At 36.1% G+C, this 20,391-nt stretch overlaps 4 protein-coding genes across 5 annotated transcripts; 2 read left to right on the top strand and 2 right to left on the bottom strand.

Moving 5' to 3' along the window:
- LOC105316557 (lysine-specific demethylase 6A-like) lies at positions 1 to 4,236 on the bottom strand (the record flags this gene model as incomplete). Its single annotated transcript, XM_020007942.1, has 11 exons — positions 3,889 to 4,236; positions 3,697 to 3,826; positions 3,355 to 3,463; positions 2,860 to 2,968; positions 2,650 to 2,770; positions 2,532 to 2,586; positions 2,087 to 2,215; positions 1,228 to 1,456; positions 1,030 to 1,161; positions 740 to 943; positions 1 to 79 (listed from the first exon to the last, which is right to left on the bottom strand). Coding segments are annotated over exons 1-11 (1,440 nt in total), but the record flags the coding sequence as incomplete, so codon positions are not given.
- A 230-nt stretch (positions 4,237 to 4,466) lies between these two features.
- On the bottom strand, positions 4,467 to 9,413 carry LOC100637028 (RCC1 and BTB domain-containing protein 1-like). The gene is made up of 13 exons (XM_003383709.3): positions 9,147 to 9,413; positions 8,786 to 9,009; positions 8,430 to 8,520; positions 8,170 to 8,237; positions 7,448 to 7,552; positions 7,072 to 7,211; positions 6,661 to 6,721; positions 6,360 to 6,486; positions 6,223 to 6,275; positions 5,942 to 6,069; positions 5,720 to 5,817; positions 5,215 to 5,345; positions 4,467 to 4,803 (listed from the first exon to the last, which is right to left on the bottom strand). The coding sequence occupies exons 1-13, from the start codon at positions 9,367 to 9,369 to the stop codon at positions 4,663 to 4,665; spliced, it is 1,590 nt and encodes a 529-aa protein (XP_003383757.1). The 5' UTR covers positions 9,370 to 9,413; the 3' UTR covers positions 4,467 to 4,662.
- Positions 9,414 to 12,017: 2,604 nt separating this feature from the next.
- LOC109592499 (tetra-peptide repeat homeobox protein 1-like) lies at positions 12,018 to 12,769 on the top strand. The gene is made up of 2 exons (XM_020007937.1): positions 12,018 to 12,186; positions 12,249 to 12,769. Exons 1-2 carry the CDS (start codon positions 12,018 to 12,020, stop codon positions 12,767 to 12,769), a joined length of 690 nt encoding a protein of 229 aa, XP_019863496.1.
- A 3,727-nt stretch (positions 12,770 to 16,496) lies between these two features.
- Positions 16,497 to 20,285, top strand: LOC109593712 (uncharacterized). Of its 2 annotated transcripts, XM_020008682.1 has the most exons (2): positions 16,497 to 17,171; positions 20,183 to 20,285. In XM_020008682.1, exons 1-2 carry the CDS (start codon positions 16,585 to 16,587, stop codon positions 20,241 to 20,243), a joined length of 648 nt encoding a protein of 215 aa, XP_019864241.1. In that variant the 5' UTR covers positions 16,497 to 16,584; the 3' UTR covers positions 20,244 to 20,285. The 2 variants fall into 2 exon arrangements, with proteins under 2 accessions (XP_019864241.1, XP_019864240.1); XM_020008681.1 differs by lacking the exon at positions 16,497 to 17,171 and having other exon boundaries at positions 19,306 to 20,285.
- The last annotated feature ends 106 nt before the right edge of the window (positions 20,286 to 20,391 follow it).

Below are 20,391 nucleotides of genomic sequence, written 5' to 3'. Positions count from 1 at the left end.
CTCATTGTTTGGATACTGGAGCTTAAAGTGCTGAGGGACAAGTGTAGTCCAAGCTTCTTGCAGTGAAGGCAAGACAGATCTAAACATGCAGTAAAATAACAGACTCATCTAAACATACTTATACATGTACATGTACATGCATGTACATGTAGTACATAACAATGAGAATTATTCAATTAAACTGAAGTGTCATCCAAAAGAGTGTGCAATTAATACACACACAAAAGAAAACACTACAACAATTTTTTGTATAAAAATATTAATAATATTATATTCCATGAACATGTACATGTACAAATAATTCTCAGTAATTATTACAGAGGTGGATCTGTAGACATAAACGAAGCCATGACCATAACCACATAGCCTCCTAGGCCACTTTCACTTAGAGTAGTACGTGTGTACATAAATAAAGCATACAGTATACGTACATGTACATGCATGGACATTGTACATACATGTACATGTAATACCAGCAATCATTGGGTCAATACTAGTGCTAACGGACATAGTGCCCATTCAAAGAAAAGCTCGTTTTATCAAAACTCTTATTTACACATTAAAAATTAAAAGGAACGCCCAGTGCCATATATGGACTGGGTATAGCTAATGTACAATATAATGGTGTACATGTATTGTGTACATATACAAGTATCTCTCTACTTCCTCCTATTACTATACTTCCTCCATATGATATCCCCCTTCCTCTCTCCTTCCTCCATGTTATAGTATAACTTGCCTTGGTCTGGAGCTGTGTACTGCTAGTCCCCCAGTCTGTTGAATGTGCTGCTCGACAAACGTGAGACGACTCATAAGCATCTCCGTGACACTGTCGTGCTGAGACAGGTGTGTGGATTTTCTTGACTTTTCTTCTCCTTCACCTCCTCCTCCTCCTTTTTTATCAAGACCAGCCAGACCGTTCTTGTAGCAAAGAAGACTATCACTATTAAGAGAAAGAGGGAGGGGGGGAAGAGAGAGTGAGGGGAGAGAGAAGTGATATAGTATTGTATGATATTATTGTTTTCATACACTAAGTGTCCACATGATTCATAGAGAAGGCCAAGGTCTGTCCATGTTGCCGTGTGCGTGATATCAAAGTATATCGCAGTAATGTAGGCTTGGAGGCTATCCCTAGCTTGACCCATCTGCTGATAAAGAATACTGAGAGAGAGAGAGAGAGTTGGATAAGAGTTTTAAAAACTATTTCAAGGTTTTATGAAGATTTACCCAATCGCACACCATGTGTCTGGCTGTTTCTCCACTTTATTTATTGATTGTCTATAAGCCACAAAGGCTTCCTTGAACTGTCCCTGATCAGCGTGACACCGACCAAGAAAGTACCAGGCTTGACCACAGGAGGGGTTAGCCCCAACGGCTAGTTTGAGTAACTCAATTGCTTTGATGTTCGGAGTCTCGCCGTGAGAAGCAACCTGAGGTACTGTGTGATACAACCAACCTGTGGAGAATAAGAGAGAGAGGGAGAGGAGGAGAGAGAGAGACAGACAAGATGAGACGAGACAGAAAGAGGGGGTTTTGAAAGAGATCAAGAGCAAGACCTCAAAGGACAAATTACAAAAAAACTAAATCAAAACAGGAAGGAAGGAAGTACACCTCTCAGTCCATAAACTGATTCACATTCACAATCAAATGATTTAAAAGTACATGTACATACATGTACACATACATACAAAGTGTATGGTACTTCTTAAAAATACTATTGGAAGTGATTAATCTATGTTTAGCGGTCGGACGTGTTGATAATTAGGACTTTTGGCTAAACAACAAGATGTAAAATCAGCTGATTTGGGCCCTTTGTGCAATTATAGTACATCATAATGTCATCAGTTTCAATAAATACGTGAATCTTTCATACAATACAATGAAATACATGTAAATTAGACCTGTACAATTCAATGCAATAGTACACTATTAAATGGAGCAAAGCTAACTCATGCTACAATTGCTACTTTACTGAATACCACAATACAAGAACACATAAGAATCTCAGTTTACCTGAGTACAATACTATAGAAGGTATACTCAAATGCAACACCATCTAATGCAACATAATATAAGTGTATCTTACCTAGTTGCCTTAATGCTAGTCCTTTAATAATGTTTGGGACATTCTTGGAAGCAAGTATTGATTCAAAGCAATGCTTAGAGCGAGTGTAGTCTCCTCTCATGAAATACAAGTGACCGATGTGAAACTGAACTGTATGATAGAGAGTAGTAGTGGAGGAGAGAGAGATAATGAATGACAATGAAATGATAAGGATATAATGGAAAACAGAGTAAGTGTGGGTGGTATGTTAGTAAGAAAAAATAGTGAGAGATGGTGAGATTTCATTACACATTCATTCACAATGTATAATGAATGACAATGAAATGATAAGGATATAATGGAAAACAGAGTAAGTGTGGGTGGTATGTTAGTAAGAAAAAATAGTGAGAGATGGTGAGATTTCATTACACATTCATTCACAATGTACAATATATGGACAGTTTATAGAATTATAGCTAAACTGTACCTTCTAATCTTGACATGCTGCAAGGACCAGCACTAGTATAAGCTTGACCAAAGTGCTAAAGAAAGAAAAGAGAAGATTGCATGTGCTTAGTATTAGGATATTATGAATATTGTTGTACCTCCATTGCTTTTTTCAACTCTCCATTATCTTTGTACATCATGGCCATTCGTATGTGTACTTCACTCAAGCGAGCAAAGTCAGGAGAAAGCGAGAGGATTTTAAGAAAAGCAGAGAGAGACCTGAGTCGTTCAAAGAGAAGGAGAAGAGGGCAATTAAAAAAAGAAGAATTATATAAAGGCTGAAGTTTTAAATAATGCTAGTATTATACCAGTCGTATTTTCCATAGGCAAAATAGACTAGAGCGATTCCATAGAGATAGGAGGTGTTGAATGAGCAGTCAGTACTCAAAAGACTGTAATTTTGATAAGCAGACAAAGCTACAAAGAAGAACAAACAAACCACTAATGATATATTCTTTCTTTCTGTCTCTCCCACAAAACCTATCTGTCTCCCATTTGCTCTTGCCCTCTTCTAGTCTTCTCGTCTCCCTCTCTTTTACTTGCTGGTCTACATCCCTCTTCCTCTCTCTCTCTCCTTTTACAACATCCCAACAATGTGTAAAGAAGCTTTAGGCTCTACTCAAGCCCACATGACATATTATAGCAATTTCACACCCAAGGCAGGCAAAACACACACACACACACACACACACACATACATACCTCCCTCCCCCACTCTCTCTCTCTCTCTCTCTCTCTATGATCTATAAAGTGCACAATATTAGATTAAAATATCAACAATAGTGCTTTTATGTTCATAATACCTTCAGGGTACTGCTCAAGGAGCAAGTGAAGATGACCGATTTGACAGAGGAGAGAAGGTTTCGTGGTTTCATTGCAATTCTGTAACTGAGACTGGAGGACAGCAATGCCCTGCGTGTGTGCAGAGAGTTAGGAGAAGGAGAGAAAGGGAGAGAAATAGAAAATGAAACATCTGTACGTCTCATTTCCCCATAAATATAGGCAACCTTCATTTTAATAAAAAATAACAAGAACAGCTACTAGCTTAGCACACAATAAATGATAATAACAATAATAATAACAACAATAATAATAATAACAACAACAACAGCAATAATGATGACGATAATGATGATAATAACAACCTTTGCAATGAATTGTCTGGAGACAAAGTCAGAGATTGAGTTTCCAGAGTTAGAATGATGAGAGCTGGAGGAGGTACGATGATGAGAGTTCTTTGGAATGACGTGTAGATCAAGAAAACCAAAGGATCGACTAAAGATAAAAGGAGACATTAAGGAACAGCTTAAAATAATTCATGTACACAATGTTCTTACCTGTCTAGGCTCTTGATAATCTCCATGTCTTTCGATGACATTTCATTCTGTGTAGGTAGAGGAAGGGAAGGAGGAGCAGAGCCTGTCGTTTCGTGATCTCCTCTCATAGGATCATCGTCCATTAGCAAAGGAGAGCCTGACATGACCAGCTCTCTTTCTCTCGGGAGCTAGAGCACGCGTGAGTGATTTTCTCCACCGTGTAGTACAGGGTCTTCAAGCAAAACTGCAGAGAGCTTCTTTGAGAGTTTAAAAGCCGGGGAGGTCCTTCTCTATTGATGTAGTTTCTTCGGTTTTTTTGTGATGCTAAGAGGCTCTACTTTATATCTCCATCCTCCCCGGGGACCGCTCACGTCCGGATTTTTTTCGTGTACGGTTCCCGGTAGATTATGCGGATATTCATAATTTCTTCATAAGTCATCACATTTCAAACTATTGTAATGTATTATGAGTAGCTAATATTACAATTTTACAACAATAGAGTAATATAGAAGACATTTTAGTCTAGATCCAACATTGCAATGTTGCACTGTACATTACAGTATACCCATAAAACTATTTTTTAAATTAATACTATTTTTGTAATAAATAATATTTACATAAACAAAAATAAACAAGTCTATATGATAATAATAACAATGATAAATAATTCTAATACAACTGTCTATCTGGTATATCAAATTTTAAGTGGATAAGCTGCCATAAAAATCACAAAAAGAAACAAAAAATAGATCAGAAAAACTACCAAAAAATGAAGTACTAAAATGCACTTCATTTCTAACTCTTGAAGACTCCTGCCTCAGCAAGACTCACCAACAACTTCTTAGAAATTGACTCCTCCATCCCAATAAAGTCCTTACTAAGTATCACTGCACTGCAGTGTCTGGTGATGTACCGAAATGAGCATTCTTGCAACTCCTAGAATAGAACATAATATAATGATATAACACAGCACTCTACATTAGGTATTAAGATCACAGTGCTTAGTGTACATGTGTAGCTAGACTCAACAATTGTACTAATGGATAATCATACAGCAGCTCTCATTAGGTTACAGACCACAAGGTTGGCACAATAAAGAGCTGGTAAAACTAATAACTGTAAGCCTATAATAATAATTAGAACTGGAACTAAATTAGAACTGGAATTACATTGTAGATTAGAACCACTCTACATTCTAATTGCTAGGGTACAATTTTATTTTTGAAGAGAAAAGGCTAGCTACACTGTGTATGTAAAGCATTATTAACATTCATGTGTACTTGTATTTGTAGCACAGAACTATTGGGTGGAAGTGTGGATACAGTACATCTACATTATGTACACTACCTTAGCTTGGTATCTTAGTGCTATAGTGTATAATGCAATCGCATTCTCAACAGAGATTGTTCTCTTTAATAATAATTCACATTTCTTCTTTAGCTCCGTCTCACAATAGCAATCAGAGAGTTCTAACAAATCTAAAAATCAATCAAAATAATAATAAATGAAAAAAAAATTATTACATGAAAATGTTTACCCTAATACAAACAATTTCATATCTCCCTCATGTTAATTGATAAGAGATTAGTATTATAATTATTAGCATAAGCATTTTACAAGCAAATCAAATCACTAACAGTTTATTCTACAACCACTTCCAGTTGTGGTTTGCAATTCTCAACAAATCGACTGCAATCTGACTATTTCATTATGACCATTAGCGTCTGGTATGAGCATAAAAATAATAATAATGTCCATGTACATGTACTGTACATATATTAGCAATGACACCTTATATACTCTCTGGTTTATATCATAATTACTTCATTCTTTTGATTAAAAGCACACAAACCTGGTATGTCCTCATTTGGTAGGTCAACATTATCAGTATAGAAATAGCTGACGAAGGCTTTGAATATGTGGTAAGGATAATCATTGATCTCAAAAGTACTGCAGAAAAATAAATATCACATACATGTAGGTACATACATGTACATGTACATGTACATCTAGTATGTGCAGATATAATGTACATGTGTACATATAAAACTGCTTCTCACAATACAGTACTCACTCCATTTCACTTTCCTTCCATTTCCCATTCTGCAGCATGGAGTAAAAGTAGGCACATCTCATTCTCAGGATGACCCTGTGAACGTAAATGTGATTGCCCTCTACAATAAACACCATATCTGATGTCTCCTATGAACAATAAGAGAGACACATGTATAATTATGTATCTATTATCTATTAACCATATCAGCATGTACAGGATGGAGAAATTAAAACCAGTCAAACTGGGTACATAATACATGTACATGTACATGTAAGTTGCTGTAATTTCATATACTGTACCTTATCGTTGAACCTGTTCTCAATGCAACTAGATAAATCTTTCTTAGGTAATACTAAGAGAGGGAGAGTGAGAAAAACAATTGGGGGGGGGGAGAGTATGATATAAAAAACCAAGAGAGAGAGAGACTAAAGCTCACTGTTCATGAATGGTCTCCATGAGCAACTTGGAGAAGAGAGACAAGCAAACACTTCATCAATGCTATTGAAATCAGTTACAAGAGGAGCACACACATTCTGATGACAGCATTCGCCCCAAATATATACCTAAGAACAAAATGAAGAACAATATCTAAGAACAAATAATATATGTTATATACAGTGTATATAGCTAGCATTCCTGTAATAGTAATACTCAATAATGTACAGTATGTATTGACAATGTAATGATAGAAATACATGTACATGTACAATGTACATGTACATGTACAGTACATGTACCTTTCCACTGATGGTTGCAGCTGAAATGTGAGATAAGTGAATAGCAGCAACTTCTGATGCTCTAAAAATGATACAATTTTGTTCAGGACTGAAATTACAATGACTATACATGTGCTGTACTATACTACACAAGTACCGTATCTTTAAACTTAAAATTCATTATTATCATCATCATCAATCACAATTTGTTCTTATTTACAGTTTCGTGAGGTATAAATTTTTCCAAAGGCGTAAAATTTTACACATTAAACGGGATTCGAGCAAATACATGTAAGACACTTAGCAGGCATTAACTCCTGCTTCATTTAATTAATGATTATTTGTAATAATTATTAATAATTATTATACATGCATATTTTCTACTCTCAATAAAATTACATGTAGATGTACATGTACATGTACTTTCCTAACCTTCCAATGTTGTTAATGATCGTTGGTGATGATACGCATTGCTTTGAAGCATTTCCAAGCTGACCATGAGTGTTTGCACCCCAAGCATAAATTGAGCCGCATTCACTCAATGCAAGAGCATGTGAGTACCCCGTCACTATCTACAATAATTAATAAAATAATAATAATATATGTACATGTATGTACATGTACATGTAATAAGCTTTTCTTCTGTCTCCTATTCAACTTAAGATTTAGAACAATAATGCATATACATGCACATGTACATGTACATATACATGAGTGTGTAGCTTCAATAATGATGCAAATTTTATTCTTGTGCTATCATTAAAAATAATGTATATGTAACATGTACATGTACATTGTATACATGTACCTGATCAATAAATGCATCATTGATCTGAACGTTGACTGGTTGAAGCTGCTGTAATGTGGAGCCAATGCCAAGCTGTCCACTGCCATTCTGACCCCAAGATAATATCTAATGAAGGAAAAGGAATTTCAAAAATTCATAAAAAATCCAATTTTGATTGGAATCAGCTGAAAACTTAAAAACAACATAAGAACATGTATATGCATCAAAAAAAATTATAAAAATAAAAAATTTTATCCTTTTCATTTTTGGCAAAATTTGGCCGAAGACCCTGTACTATAGTACAGGGTCTTTGGCTCAATTTTAGAGCAACTTTAAAAATTCGTAAAAAATCTAATTTTGATCGGACTCAGCTCAAACTTGCTACACAACATAAAAACATGAATATGTATCAGAAAAAATTATAAAAATAGAGAAATCTCATCCAACCATTTTTGGCAAAAATTTGGCCCAAGTTCCTGTACTATAGTACATGGACTTTGGCTCTATTTTGTAGGAAATCCAACTTCAATGAGAATGAGCTGAAACTTTCTACACAACATAAGAGTAGGAAAGAACTAATAACCTATTAAGAATACTCCGCCCTATGTGGATGAGCACATTGTAATTATAATTATATTTCACCATGGTAACTAATTAATTCATGATAATGATTATTGTACTGTACACGTGTAATAACACTGAATATTGTAGCCTATAAATATAAATAATAATAATAATGTTACCTCTCCTTCGCCTGTAAGAGCAAAAGAGGAAGTGTGATTACACGTTACATGAATGCAAGTCTTCCCATCTGTAGAGAGAGAGAGGGGGGAGGGATGAGAAAAATAATTTAAAATGAAAAGAGAAAGATACATGTACATATACTTAATGAGAATCCTGTCATGCTTACTCAAGCACAACAAACACTCACATTGTGTAGTTTACTATAACACTGTAGACTACACATATCAAGTTGATACAGTCTGGGTCCAATGATACTCACCAAGTAATCCAGTGACCCTATTAGGATTATACCTACTGGTTGTATCACCACAGCCTAGCTGTCCACAGTTGTTGAATCCCCACGAATACACCTGGCAATACAGTAACATACAGCGAGTGTATAATCATTAATAGGTTCATTAAAAGTGAATACAGATCAAGCTATTGAAGTGGTACAGAGTCGCACAAAAAACACATAAAAGACCTCCAAAGAATTAAATAGAAAGGATTAAGAAATAAAGCAAACTATATGCACTACTACATAATACACGAGTAGGAAACTGCTTAGTTAAAATTGGCAGCATAATTTACTACAACTACATGTACAGTGTGTATAATATACTCATTATAACTTACATCTCCTTTATTGCTGAGAGCAAGCGAGTGAAACCCACCACAAGCAACCTTAGACACAATCACACCTCCAAGTGCATGATTAACTGGTTTTGGTAGATTAGAGTGGACCGATGTGGAGCCACGCCCTAACTGCCCGTAGCCATTAGCACCCCAAGCATATATTGTACCATCCTCGGTCAATGCTAGTACATGTGGATCACTGCCATAGGCTATGGAGGAAATATCTGAAGGAAAAGAATAGAGAAATATGCAAAAATAAATGCTGGGACATTCAGATAAAAAAACAGCAATACATAAAGTGCACAGTAAGTACTTAAGCGACATTTTTTGCATAGTGCAATAGCTGAACCAGGCTGCTTACTCAATCCTTTCAGTGACTCTATCCTCTTTGGTGTAAAGCCAGGAGTGATCGGAGTCCCAAGTCCCAAGCAACAGTTTCCATTGGTTCCAATGGCGTATAGCTCGTTGCTTTGGGTGACCAATATGGCTTCGTTTCCACTCGGTCCGAACACAGTTACCCACTTTATGTCGTCCAAGAACTCTGCTTTTGATAGTGAGAGAATGTGCCACTTGGAAAGTGACATTTTCACTCACCACCAGCCTCGGCCCGGCCCTCGCGTCTTATGGGCGTGGCTCATTTGTATCATGCGTATATGCATAGATAATAGAGTAAATAATAATAATAATAATTATTATTATTAAATGAAAGGGATTGGAAGGTATTACTGTGTATCTACACCATATGCCTGAGCATTTTCATAAAGTTGGATCACTTCATAATTTGACTGTATCAACATGTCTGTTTTCTCAGCCTGCTGCTTGTTTATTGCAGCTGCCATCATTTGCACTGAAGGAGCTGTTGCAGGCCAAATTAAGAAATGGTAGCAATAAGCTGGAGGAGGATATTATGAGCAAAATATTTGCCCTCTCCTACTGGGTCCTTTAAAATTGGCTGAATTGGTTCCCATAAACATATAAAATCATTGTTCTGATTAAATATTTGTTTACCGTGGAAATCAGTTTCCTTAATTTCAATGTAGTAGGAAGCATAAAATAATTGAACCTTAAAGTAAATTAGATATTAAATATAATAATAGTTGATTCCAATAAAAATTGGATTTTTATGAACTTTTTAAAGGTGCTAAAAGTTTGGCCAAAGACCATGGGCCAAATTAAGTACACAGCTAAGAGAAATTCTTCATTTTATTACATTTTCTGATTCATATGCATGCAAGAAGGATATTGTCATTTAAGTGCAAAGTTCACTTGTACTATGTTATCCTGATTAATTGACTGCAATTATATCACCATTCAAATTGAGTTCATAGTTTCAATCTCTTAAAATTAATTTTAATTTTTGAAGCATCTATAAAAGGAGTGTTGTGTTGCTCTTCTAACTCACAGCAAAACTAAAGGAATACCTTAAGGAAGGACAATACTCCAGCAATCAATATAATGTCTACTGCTCCTGCCCTCATCAAGTGTACACTCTTCTTCTTTCTTGTAGCTTCTGTCTGCAGTAAAGGAGTCTTCAAACATGCTGCTCCTAAACATGGAAGCCTGTTTGATAATTGTACCACTCAGCTGAACAACAGCCTGCCGCAAACTTGCAATCGTGCCCTTCTCGGTCTGGGTGGTGACATTCCAGAGCCTTCATCCAGTGAAGGAAGAGCAGCTCTAAATGCAGCTTTTGCTCAAACCTGTACTCCTGCCTGCATTGAACCAGCTGTACAGTATTTTCGGTGTATTTATTCACATCCCATATTTGGTAACTCATCCAGTGCTTTTCAAAATTATTTTTCAAATTTTGTACGAAATTTTTATTGCGGAGAAGATGATGGAGAATACTGCTATGTTAGAGTACTTCGTGTGAATGATACTCTCCCTGGTCTTGATACTTGCCCTGATTTAAACAATGATTTAACAATGGTCTGCAATGCTACAACCCCCCAATCTTGTTATGATGACCTTTCTACTTACTCTTCAAGGCTGGGTTGCTGTGCTGCTGGTATCTATCCTAATCAACAGGACTGTAGAGTAACTTTTGATCCTCCTTGTAGTTCCAGTCCTGCTAATGGGTTGTATCCTTTTGCTGCTCTCTCAATGATTGCCTTTGCTATCCTTGGACTCCTCTTTTAACAATAAACTTAACTGAATACTAATTATGTTATGCACACACAGTAGTTCATTATCTTGTTCATTCTTAAACACTAAACCTATTAAATTTTTTGTTGATCATTAAGCGAAATTTATTTACATTTAAAATCTATTTTGAATGTCACTAATACTTATGAAAATGACAAGGAACATGTTTGAAGCATTTATGCACAATTAACACTTCATTCCTCTTGTTTTATAGTAGATCATAGTAGATAATGTAAAGTATTCCAGACAGTTGATTATTCTGTACATGCATGCATCTCTTTTGTACTATAGTATAGCCTCTGGTTGTAAACAATCAATAGTGCCAGAGGCTAGTTATGATGATTACACACTACAACCATGTCCTCTTTTCTATAGCTACATAAACTTAGCAGACCATATAGATCTATCACTCCCTCTCTACTCTGCATGAAATACATTTATTTCTCTACTGGATACAATATGTTATAGGTGAAATCTGTTTAGTTTCTGCTTCAAAATCCTATTGTGATTCTAATATTAGGAGCACAAACTTTATTTATTTGGGTAAATAATAGAGGTAATATGCTTCTGTAACATGTGGATCATTTTACGATTAAATATATTTACTGACTGACAACTGCGGCAAGTCCAAGCACCGTAGGTGTCCCATTTAATGTGCAGTCTGAATGAGCATTACATTATTGTTCTGATTAAATATTTGTTTACTGTAGAAACTAGATTCCTTACTTTCAATGTAGTAGGAAATATAAGATAATTGAACTCTAATGTAATTTCTTATGAATTTTTAAAGTTGCTAGAAATTTGGCCAAAGATCATGGGTCAAATTAAGTACACATGGTCAGTATTTCATTTCATTTTCTGATGCATATGGTATGCATGCAAAAAGGATATTACTAGGTGCAAATTTCTACTTTATAATGCTAATATTTATTTATTGAGTGCAATATCACTATAGTTATAGCTTCAATCTCTTGAAATGAATTTTAATTCTTGAAGTGTCTATAAAAGGAGTGTTGTGTTGCTACTCTAACCCACAGCAAAACTAAAGGAACACCTAAGGAAGGACAATACTCCAGCAATCAATATAATGTCTACTGCTCCTGTCCTCATCAAGTGTACACTCTTCTTCTTTCTTGTAGCTTCTGTCTGCAGTAAAGGAGTCTTCAAACATGCTGCTCCTAAGCAAGTATTTAATTGTACTGCTGAGCTGAATAACATACCACAAACTTGCAATCGCACCCCTCTTGGTCTGGGTGGTAACATTCCGGAGTCATCATCCAGTGAAGGAAGAGCAGCCTCTACCAGCACTAGTACCCAGCACTAGTACCCCTACCACCAGTACTAGTACCCCTACCAGCACTAGTACCCCTACCAGCACTAGTACCCCTACCAGCACCAGTACCCCTACCAGCACCAGTACTCCTACCAGCACCAGTACCCCTACCAGCACCAGTACCCCTACCAGCACCAGTACCCCTACCAGCACCAGTACCTCTACCAGCACCAGTACCCCTACCAGCACCAGTACCCCTACCAGCACCAGTACCCCTACCAGCACCAGTACCCCTACCAGCACCAGTACCCCTACCAGCACTAGTACCCCTACCAGCACCAGTACCCCTACCAACACTAGTACCCCTACCAGCACTAGTACCCCTACCAGCACTAGTACCCCTACCAGCACTAGTACCCCTACCAACACTAGTACCCCTACCAGCACTAGTACCCCTACCAACACTAGTACCCCTACCAACACTAGTACCCCTACTGGCACTAGTATTCCTACTCCCACCACCAGTTCTGCTAATGGGTTGTATCCTTTTGCTGCTCTTTAAATGATTGCCTTTGCTATCCTTGGACTCCTCTTTTAACAATTATGTTATACACACACAGCAGTTCATTATCTTGTTTATTCTTAAACACTAAACCTACTTTTGATGATTATTATCAAGCAAAATTTATTCACATGAAATATATTTTCTTTGTTTTTATCTTTAATATCTATTTTGAATATCAATAATACTTCTAGCTACATAAACTATACCACTCCCTCTCTACTCTGGAATACATTCATTCATTTCTCTACTGGATATAAAATATAGTGTATTTCTGATAAGTGAAATCTGTTTTGTCACTGCCTCAAATCCTATCATGATTTAGAAAGCAGCCCTGACTGTATGACTGTGTTATAAATTGATTTCTTATTATTCATTATAGGTATGGTATTATATGTAAATATAGCTCTTAATTCAGGAAATGAGCTAGATTACAATGTAGCTCCTGGTAAAGGATGATCTAAACATTATAAAATTTTAATTAAGTAGGTGTATATTGACAGCCTTATTAGTTAGGGTATTGTGTTGTCACTAAGAGTTGCAATTGGCCACTTGATAGTCTGACTGTGTAACATGTCAGCCTGCTGCATGCTTATTGTAGCTGCCATCATTGCAGGTTGTAAAAAAACTTGCAGGCCAAACTGGTAGCAGCCACAGGCTGGAGGAGGATATTATGAGCAAAATAGAATTGCATATTACTTACCTACTCCTACTGGATCCTTTAGACTTTGCTAAATTGTTTTACAAGCATAACAAAATTATAAATGAATTAAAACAAGTATGTGCTATAGTATTGGCTGACGCAAGGTTAGAGTTCATTGATGTGTGGTCAAAACAAGCATTAAATCATTGTTCTGATAAAATATTTGTTTACTACGGAAACCAGCTTCCTTCTTTCAATATAGTAGGAATCATAAGATAATTGAATCCTAATAATGTTTATTAACAATAGCTGATTCTGCAACAAAATTAGATTTTTCTAAAAATTTGGTCAAAGACCATGGGTCAAATAATTATGTACACATGACTAGGAGAGATTCATCATTTTATTACATTTTCTGATTCATATCGATATCTTATCAGTATGCATGCAAGAAGGATATTACTAGGTGCAAAGTTCTACTATGTTATGCCAAGTAATTGTGTGCAATTATATCACCATCCAAATGTAATTTTATAGTTTCGTGGAACTGCATGATATCAATCTCTTAAAATGAATTTTAATTTTTGACGTATTTATAAAAGGAGCATTGTGTTGCTCCTCTAACTCACAGCAAAACTAAAGGAACACCTAAGGAAGGACAATACTCCAGCAATCAATATAATGTCTACTGCTCCTGCCCTCATCAAGTGTGCACTCTTCTTCTTTCTTGTAGCTTCTGTCTGCAGTAAAGGAGTCTTCAAACATGCTGCTCCTAAACAAGGAAGCCTGTTTGATAATTGTACAGCTCAGCTGAACAACAATCTGCCACAAACTTGCAATCGTACCCTTCTCGGTCTGGGTGGTGACATTCCAGAGCCTTCATCCAGTGAAGGAAGAGCAGCTCTAAATGCAGCTTTTGCTCAAACCTGTACTCCTGCCTGCATTGAACCTGCTGTACAGTATATTCAGTGTGTTTATTCACATCCCATATTCGGTAACTCATCCAGTGCTTTTCAAAATTATTTGTCAAATCTGGTACGAAATGTTTATTGTGGAGAAGATGATGGAGAATATTGTTATGTTAGATTCCTTCGTGTGAATGATACTCTCCCTGGTCTTGATACTTGCCCTGACTTAAACGATGATTTCATTTTGGTCTGCAATGCTACAACCCCTCAATCTTGTTATGATGACCTTTCTAATGTATCTTCTATGTTGGGTTGCTGTGCTACTGGGTTTCTTCCTTATTGGCAGGACTGTAACGTAACTTTTGATCCTCCTTGTGGTTATACATCTCCCAGCACTAGTACCCCTACCAGCACTAGTACCTCTACCAGCACTAGTACCCCTACCGACACTAGTACCCCTACCAACACTTCTACTCCTACTGGCACTAGTATTCCTACTCCTACCGCCAGTCCTAGTCCTGCTAATGGGTTGTATCCTTTTGCTGCTCTCTCAATGATTGCCTTTGCTATCCTTGGACTCCTCTTTTAACAATAAACTTAACTGAATACTAATTAAATTATACACACACAGCAGTTCATTATCTTGTTCATTCTTAAACACTAAACCTATTTTGATGATTATTTTAAGCAAAATTTATTTACATGAAAGATTTTTTTTGTTTTTTATCGTCAATATTTATTCAATAATACTTAAGGAACATGTTTGAAGCATTTATGCACAATTAATACTAAATTGCTATTGTTATATAGTAGATCATGTAAAGTATTCTGGACAGGCAATTATTCTGTGCATGCATGCATCTCTTTTGTAGCCTCTGGTTGTAAACAATCAATAGTGCCAGAAGCTAGTTATGATGATTATATGCTACAGCCATTTCTTCTTTTCTAGCTACATAAACTTAGCAGACCATACACCACTCCCTCTCTATTCTGAAATACATTCAATCCTCTACTGGATGCAAAATATAATGTACTTTTGGCAAAAGAAATCTGTTTTGTCACTGCCTCAAAATCCCATCGTGATTCTAACATTAAGAGCACAAGGTTTATTCATTTAGGTGCATTTTTAACTTATTCTTTGCTAAATCTACATGTATATATGTCATGGTAGCTAATAATATTAACAGTAGTAACAATTTATAATTGGAAGCACCTTCTAGGACATGCATGATGTATTCTACATAGTCTGATGGAGATAGTGCTTTTGTATGGTACTTGGCTTACAACTGATGCAGTGTGCCACACAAAATATTGCATATAAAGAGAATCAACGTAAAAAATTGTAAAAAAAATTTAATATAATCGGAATCAACCCAACAACATAAAAACATGCATAAGTATAAGGAAAAATTATAAAAATGGAAAATTTTTTTCTTTTAATCTCACATGAGAATACATTATGAGGTAAATATAACTCAGTGATACTATAACTATTCCTATGCCCATTTAGAAAGAGATCATTTGTTTGCATAGAAACTTGGACTGCTAAAGTTCATACTTATAATACCAGATTTCTTATTCCATACATATTGTCCTCTCTGAGTATTATCTAGTCTCATTATTATATGCTCATTGCAACAGCTATAAATAATATCATGTGATGTAACAGCTAGACAACGAAAGCTAACCTTTGGCACATGTACCATTCACCTCAACCCTGGTCACTTTTTTCAGATCAGTTACACATCAACAACTTCAGGTTGCAATAAACTTGATGAAGTTGAGTAAAATTACATTGTACTAATGGTAGACAAATATCACCTAGTGTACAGTAGACCTGGGTCAATTGATATCATAAGCAGTGAAGGAATCAGTTCCGAAACTATAAAACAACTATTAATTGAATGTCAGGATCTAATTAGGCAGTGGCCGAGTGATTGTGTTACTGCCTTATAGTGATGATGTAAATACTAGCAGCAAAGGAATCGGTTCCAAAACTATAAAAACAACTATTAATTGAATGTCAGGATCTAATTAGACAGTGCCTTACAGTAATGATGTGATGTCACCAAGTGTACTTGGGTCAATTGATATCATAAATACTAGCAGCAAAGGAATTGATTCCGAAACTATAAAAACAAATATAAATCTCTTAAAATAAATTTTAATTTCTAAAGCATCTATAAAAGGAACATTGTGTTGCTCCTCTAACTCACAGCAAAACTAAAGGAACACCTAAGGAAGGACAATACTCCAGCAATCAATATAATGTCTACTGCTCCTGCCCTCATCAAGTGTACACTCTTCTTCTTTCTTGTAGCTTCTGTCTGCAGTAAAGGAGTCTTGAAACATGCTGCTCCTAAACAAGGGTCTGATTGTGCCACTCAGCTAAATAACATACCACAAACTTGCAATCGTACCCTTCTCGGTCTGGGTGATGACATTCCAGAACCTTCATCCAGTGAAGGAAGAGCAGCACTGAATGCAGCTTTTGCTCAAACCTGTACTCCTGCCTGCATTGAACCTGCTGTACAGTATTATCAGTGTATTTCATCCAGTGCTTCTCAAAGTAATTATTTGTCAAATTTTGTACGAAATGTTTATTGCGGAGAAGAGGATGGAGAATATTGTACTGTTAGAGGAATTCGTCTGGGAAATACTCTCCCTAGTCTTGATACCTGCCCTAATTTAAACAATAATTTCACGATGGTCTGCACTGCTACAACCCCTCAATCTTGTTATGATGACCTTTCCACTTACTCTTCAAGGATGGGTTGCTGTGCTGCTGGTATTATTCCTTATCGACAGAACTGTAGAGTAACTTTTGATCCTCCTTGTTCCAGTCCTGCTAATGGGTTGTATCCTTTTGCTGCTCTCTCAATGATTGCCTTTGCTATCCTTGGACTCCTCTTTTAACAATAAACTCTAAAACTGTAGTAGTTATGCATGCACAGTAGTGCTCTCTCAGTTTATACATTAATTTTTATTGTCTTGCTATTTTTATACCGCTTGCTGATTATTAGATAAAATATAATAAAATAATTTTTGCTCAACAGTACTCATAAACACAGCAAAGAATGTGTCCATTAATAAATTATAATGCACATTTAAAGCACATTCTATTCACCAGATGAATATTTGCAGTGCTATTCCATCAGTGCATGATAGCCAATATGGTTTTGAAAGCCATGTATGCACGCATGCATGTTAGCAAAAGTGCAGATCTAACATGCAAATATATCCTAAGATAATGTAAAGCAAGAATTGTACCAGATTCTATTGTTCCAAATGCATGTGTCCTTATTTTATGTTTTATTTCTGTAGCTCTATTTTGCTCACATTGGCATTCCATACCTTGTATTCTATTCACTTTGTTTTGTAATTATGATAACATAATCATTACGACACATTATTAATCCATATTATGATTTAACTTGTAGTAACAAAATTCATTGAGCTTCCTCTATTCACTGTCACACTTGCACTTTGCACTAGTGGGTAGACTGCCAGGCTCAGTCCATAGGAAGTGTCTCATGAGTTCAGAGGAAGCAGCCCTGACTGTACAACTAAGTCGTAAATTGATTTCTTATCATTTGTTGTATATGGTATCATGAGTGAATATATAATTATGAAAACGAGCTAGATTACTAGAAATAGAAAGTACAATGTCGATAGCTCTGGAAAAGGATGATGATCTAATCCTTAGAATTTTAATCAAGTAGGCCGATATTCCTAGAATGTCTGTATAGTGTGATGCTATATGAAGCATATTCATTCTCTTGAAATGAATTTTAATATCTCGAAGCATCTATAAAAGCAGCATTGTGTTGCTCCTCTAACCCACAGCAAAACTAAAGGAACACCTAAGGAAGGACAATACTCCAGCAATCAATATAATGTCTACAGCTCCTGCCCTCATCAAGTGTACACTCTTCTTCTTTCTTGTAGCTTCTGTCTGCAGTTCAAGAGTTTTGAAGTATCATCTAGATGATCTAATTAATAATTGTACTGCTCAGCTGAATAACAGTCTACCACAAACTTGTAATCGTACCCTCCTTGGCCTGACAAATGATTTCCCAGAGCCTTCATCCAGTGAAGGACTAGCAGCTCTAAATGCAGCTTTTGCTCAAACCTGTACTCCTGCCTGTATTGAACCTACTGTACAGTATTATCAGTGTGTTTTTTTTGAGTTGTCTGATTATGCTTCAGATAAATATGTCAGAGATCTTCTTTGTGGACATGACAATGAAGAATTTTGTTTGGTTAGATACTTTCGTTTGAATGATACTGTCCCTGAACTTGATACTTGCCCTGACACAAATTACAATTCTACATTGGTCTGTGATAGCACAACCCCTCAATCTTGCCACAATGACCTTTCTACATTCTCTTCACAAATGGGCTGCTGTGCTGTTGGATTTTTTTCTCTTCAGAACTGCAGCGTAACTTTTGATCCTCCTTGTAGGTTTAATGCTCCAACTCCCAGCACTACTCCTACTGCCAGTCCTGCTAATGGGTTGTATCCTTTTACTGCTCTCTCAATGATTGCCTTTGCCATCCTTGGACTCCTCTTTTAATAATAAACTTAACTGCATACTAATAAAGACTGTAGTAGTTATGCATGCACAGTAATGTCCTCTCAGTTTATACAATATTATTGCTTGCTATTTTAATTTTTTTGCTGATTATTGAAATAAAATAATCATGTCATTGCAATGTAAATGATTAATTATGAAACTTCACATAAGGCTTATAGTGATATTATAATTATTTCTATACCTGTTTAGGAAGGGGATATGTATAGAAACTTGCACTGCTTAGGATTCATACATACCCTTGTTGATAGTAAGTATATTACACTAGATTTCTTATTCCATGCACATTGTCCTTCTCTGGGCATTAATTAATTAATCTCATTATTATTATTAACTTCATTATTATTCATTGCAACAGCTATGAATGTCATTAGACAGTCTATGTGACGTAGAGACAATGACATGCTAGCTAACCTTTGCACCGGTCTGAACCATAAACCTCAACCCTGGTCACTATTATCAACAACTTTAGGTCAGTATAAACTTATGCAGTTGAGATAAATAAATTTTAATTCTTGAAGTGTCTATAAAAGGACCATTGTGTTGCTCCTCTAACCCACAGCAAAACTAAAGGAACATCTAAGGAAGGACAATACTCCAGCAATCAATATAATGTCTACTGCTCCTGCCCTCATCAAGTGTACACTCTTCTTCTTTCTTGTAGCTTCTGTCTTCAGTAAATTAGCTTTGGAAATTAAACAAGTTGACATTTGTGTCACTCAACTGAATAACAATCTACCAAGAACTTGCAGTTTTCATCTCTTGACTGGAAACATAATCATCCCTGACCACTTATCCAGTGAAGGTTTAGCAGAATTGAATGCAGCTTATGCTAAAAACTGTATCCCTGCCTGCGTTGAGCCCATTCTGCAGTATTATCGATGTCTTTCTTCTGAAGCTCCAAGTCATGCTACAACTATAAATTTTGCAATCAATCTACTACAAAATGTTTATTGTGGACGTGACGGTGAGGAATACTGTTTTGTTAAATTCTTTCGTTTGAATGACACCCTCCCTGAGCTTGAGACTTGCCCGGACATCTACACAGATGTTAATGATGTAACGTTGGTCTGCAATGCTACAACCCCTGAATCTTGTTACGATGACCTTTCTACTTTTTCTTCTATGCTGGGTTGCTGTGCTACTGGTTTTCTTCCTTATCGGCAGGATTGTAACGTAACTTTTGATCCTCCTTGTGGTTATATGTCTCCCAACACTTCTACTCCTACCAGCACTACTATTCCTACTCCTACCGTCAGTCCTGCTAATGGGTTGTATCCTTTTGCTGCTCTCTCAATGATTGCCTTTGCTATCCTTGGACTCCTCTTTTAATAAAAACTTTACCAATTAAACTAAATTAATTGATGTACACTTGCACAGCAGTCTTTACAGTTTATTGATTATTACTTGTTTTTATATTTTTTTCATTGATTATTAAAAAAATTGTTAAACAGGTTATACTTGGAAGCAGCTTCTACAA

Source organism: Amphimedon queenslandica, unplaced genomic scaffold (genome assembly GCF_000090795.2).
Source record: "Amphimedon queenslandica unplaced genomic scaffold, v1.1 AMPQUscaffold_13508, whole genome shotgun sequence".
Classification (NCBI taxonomy): Eukaryota; Metazoa; Porifera; class Demospongiae; order Haplosclerida; family Niphatidae; genus Amphimedon; species Amphimedon queenslandica.
The sequence above is the reverse complement of the archived record's forward strand: the minus strand, read 5'-3'. Positions and strand labels throughout refer to the sequence as shown.

What these genes read in the sequence shown, in the direction of transcription:
- LOC109592499 (XM_020007937.1), top strand. Translation starts at nt 12,018, where the DNA reads ATGTCTACTGCTCCTGTCCTCATCAAGTGTACACTCTTCTTCTTTCTT. An exon ending in CACCCCTCTTGGTCTGGGTG is followed by an intron (nt 12,187 to 12,248) that starts GTAACATTCCGG and finishes ACTAGTACCCAG; the next exon opens with CACTAGTACCCCTACCACCA.
- LOC109593712 (XM_020008681.1), top strand. Translation starts at nt 19,524, where the DNA reads ATGTCTACTGCTCCTGCCCTCATCAAGTGTACACTCTTCTTCTTTCTT.
- LOC100637028 (XM_003383709.3), bottom strand. Translation starts at nt 9,369, where the DNA reads ATGTCACTTTCCAAGTGGCACATTCTCTCACTATCAAAAGCAGAGTTC. An exon ending in AGAGTCACTGAAAGGATTGA is followed by an intron (nt 9,010 to 9,146) that starts GTAAGCAGCCTG and finishes CTTTTCCTTCAG; the next exon opens with ATATTTCCTCCATAGCCTAT. An exon ending in TGGAAGGAAAGTGAAATGGA is followed by an intron (nt 5,818 to 5,941) that starts GTGAGTACTGTA and finishes ATTTTTCTGCAG; the next exon opens with TACTTTTGAGATCAATGATT.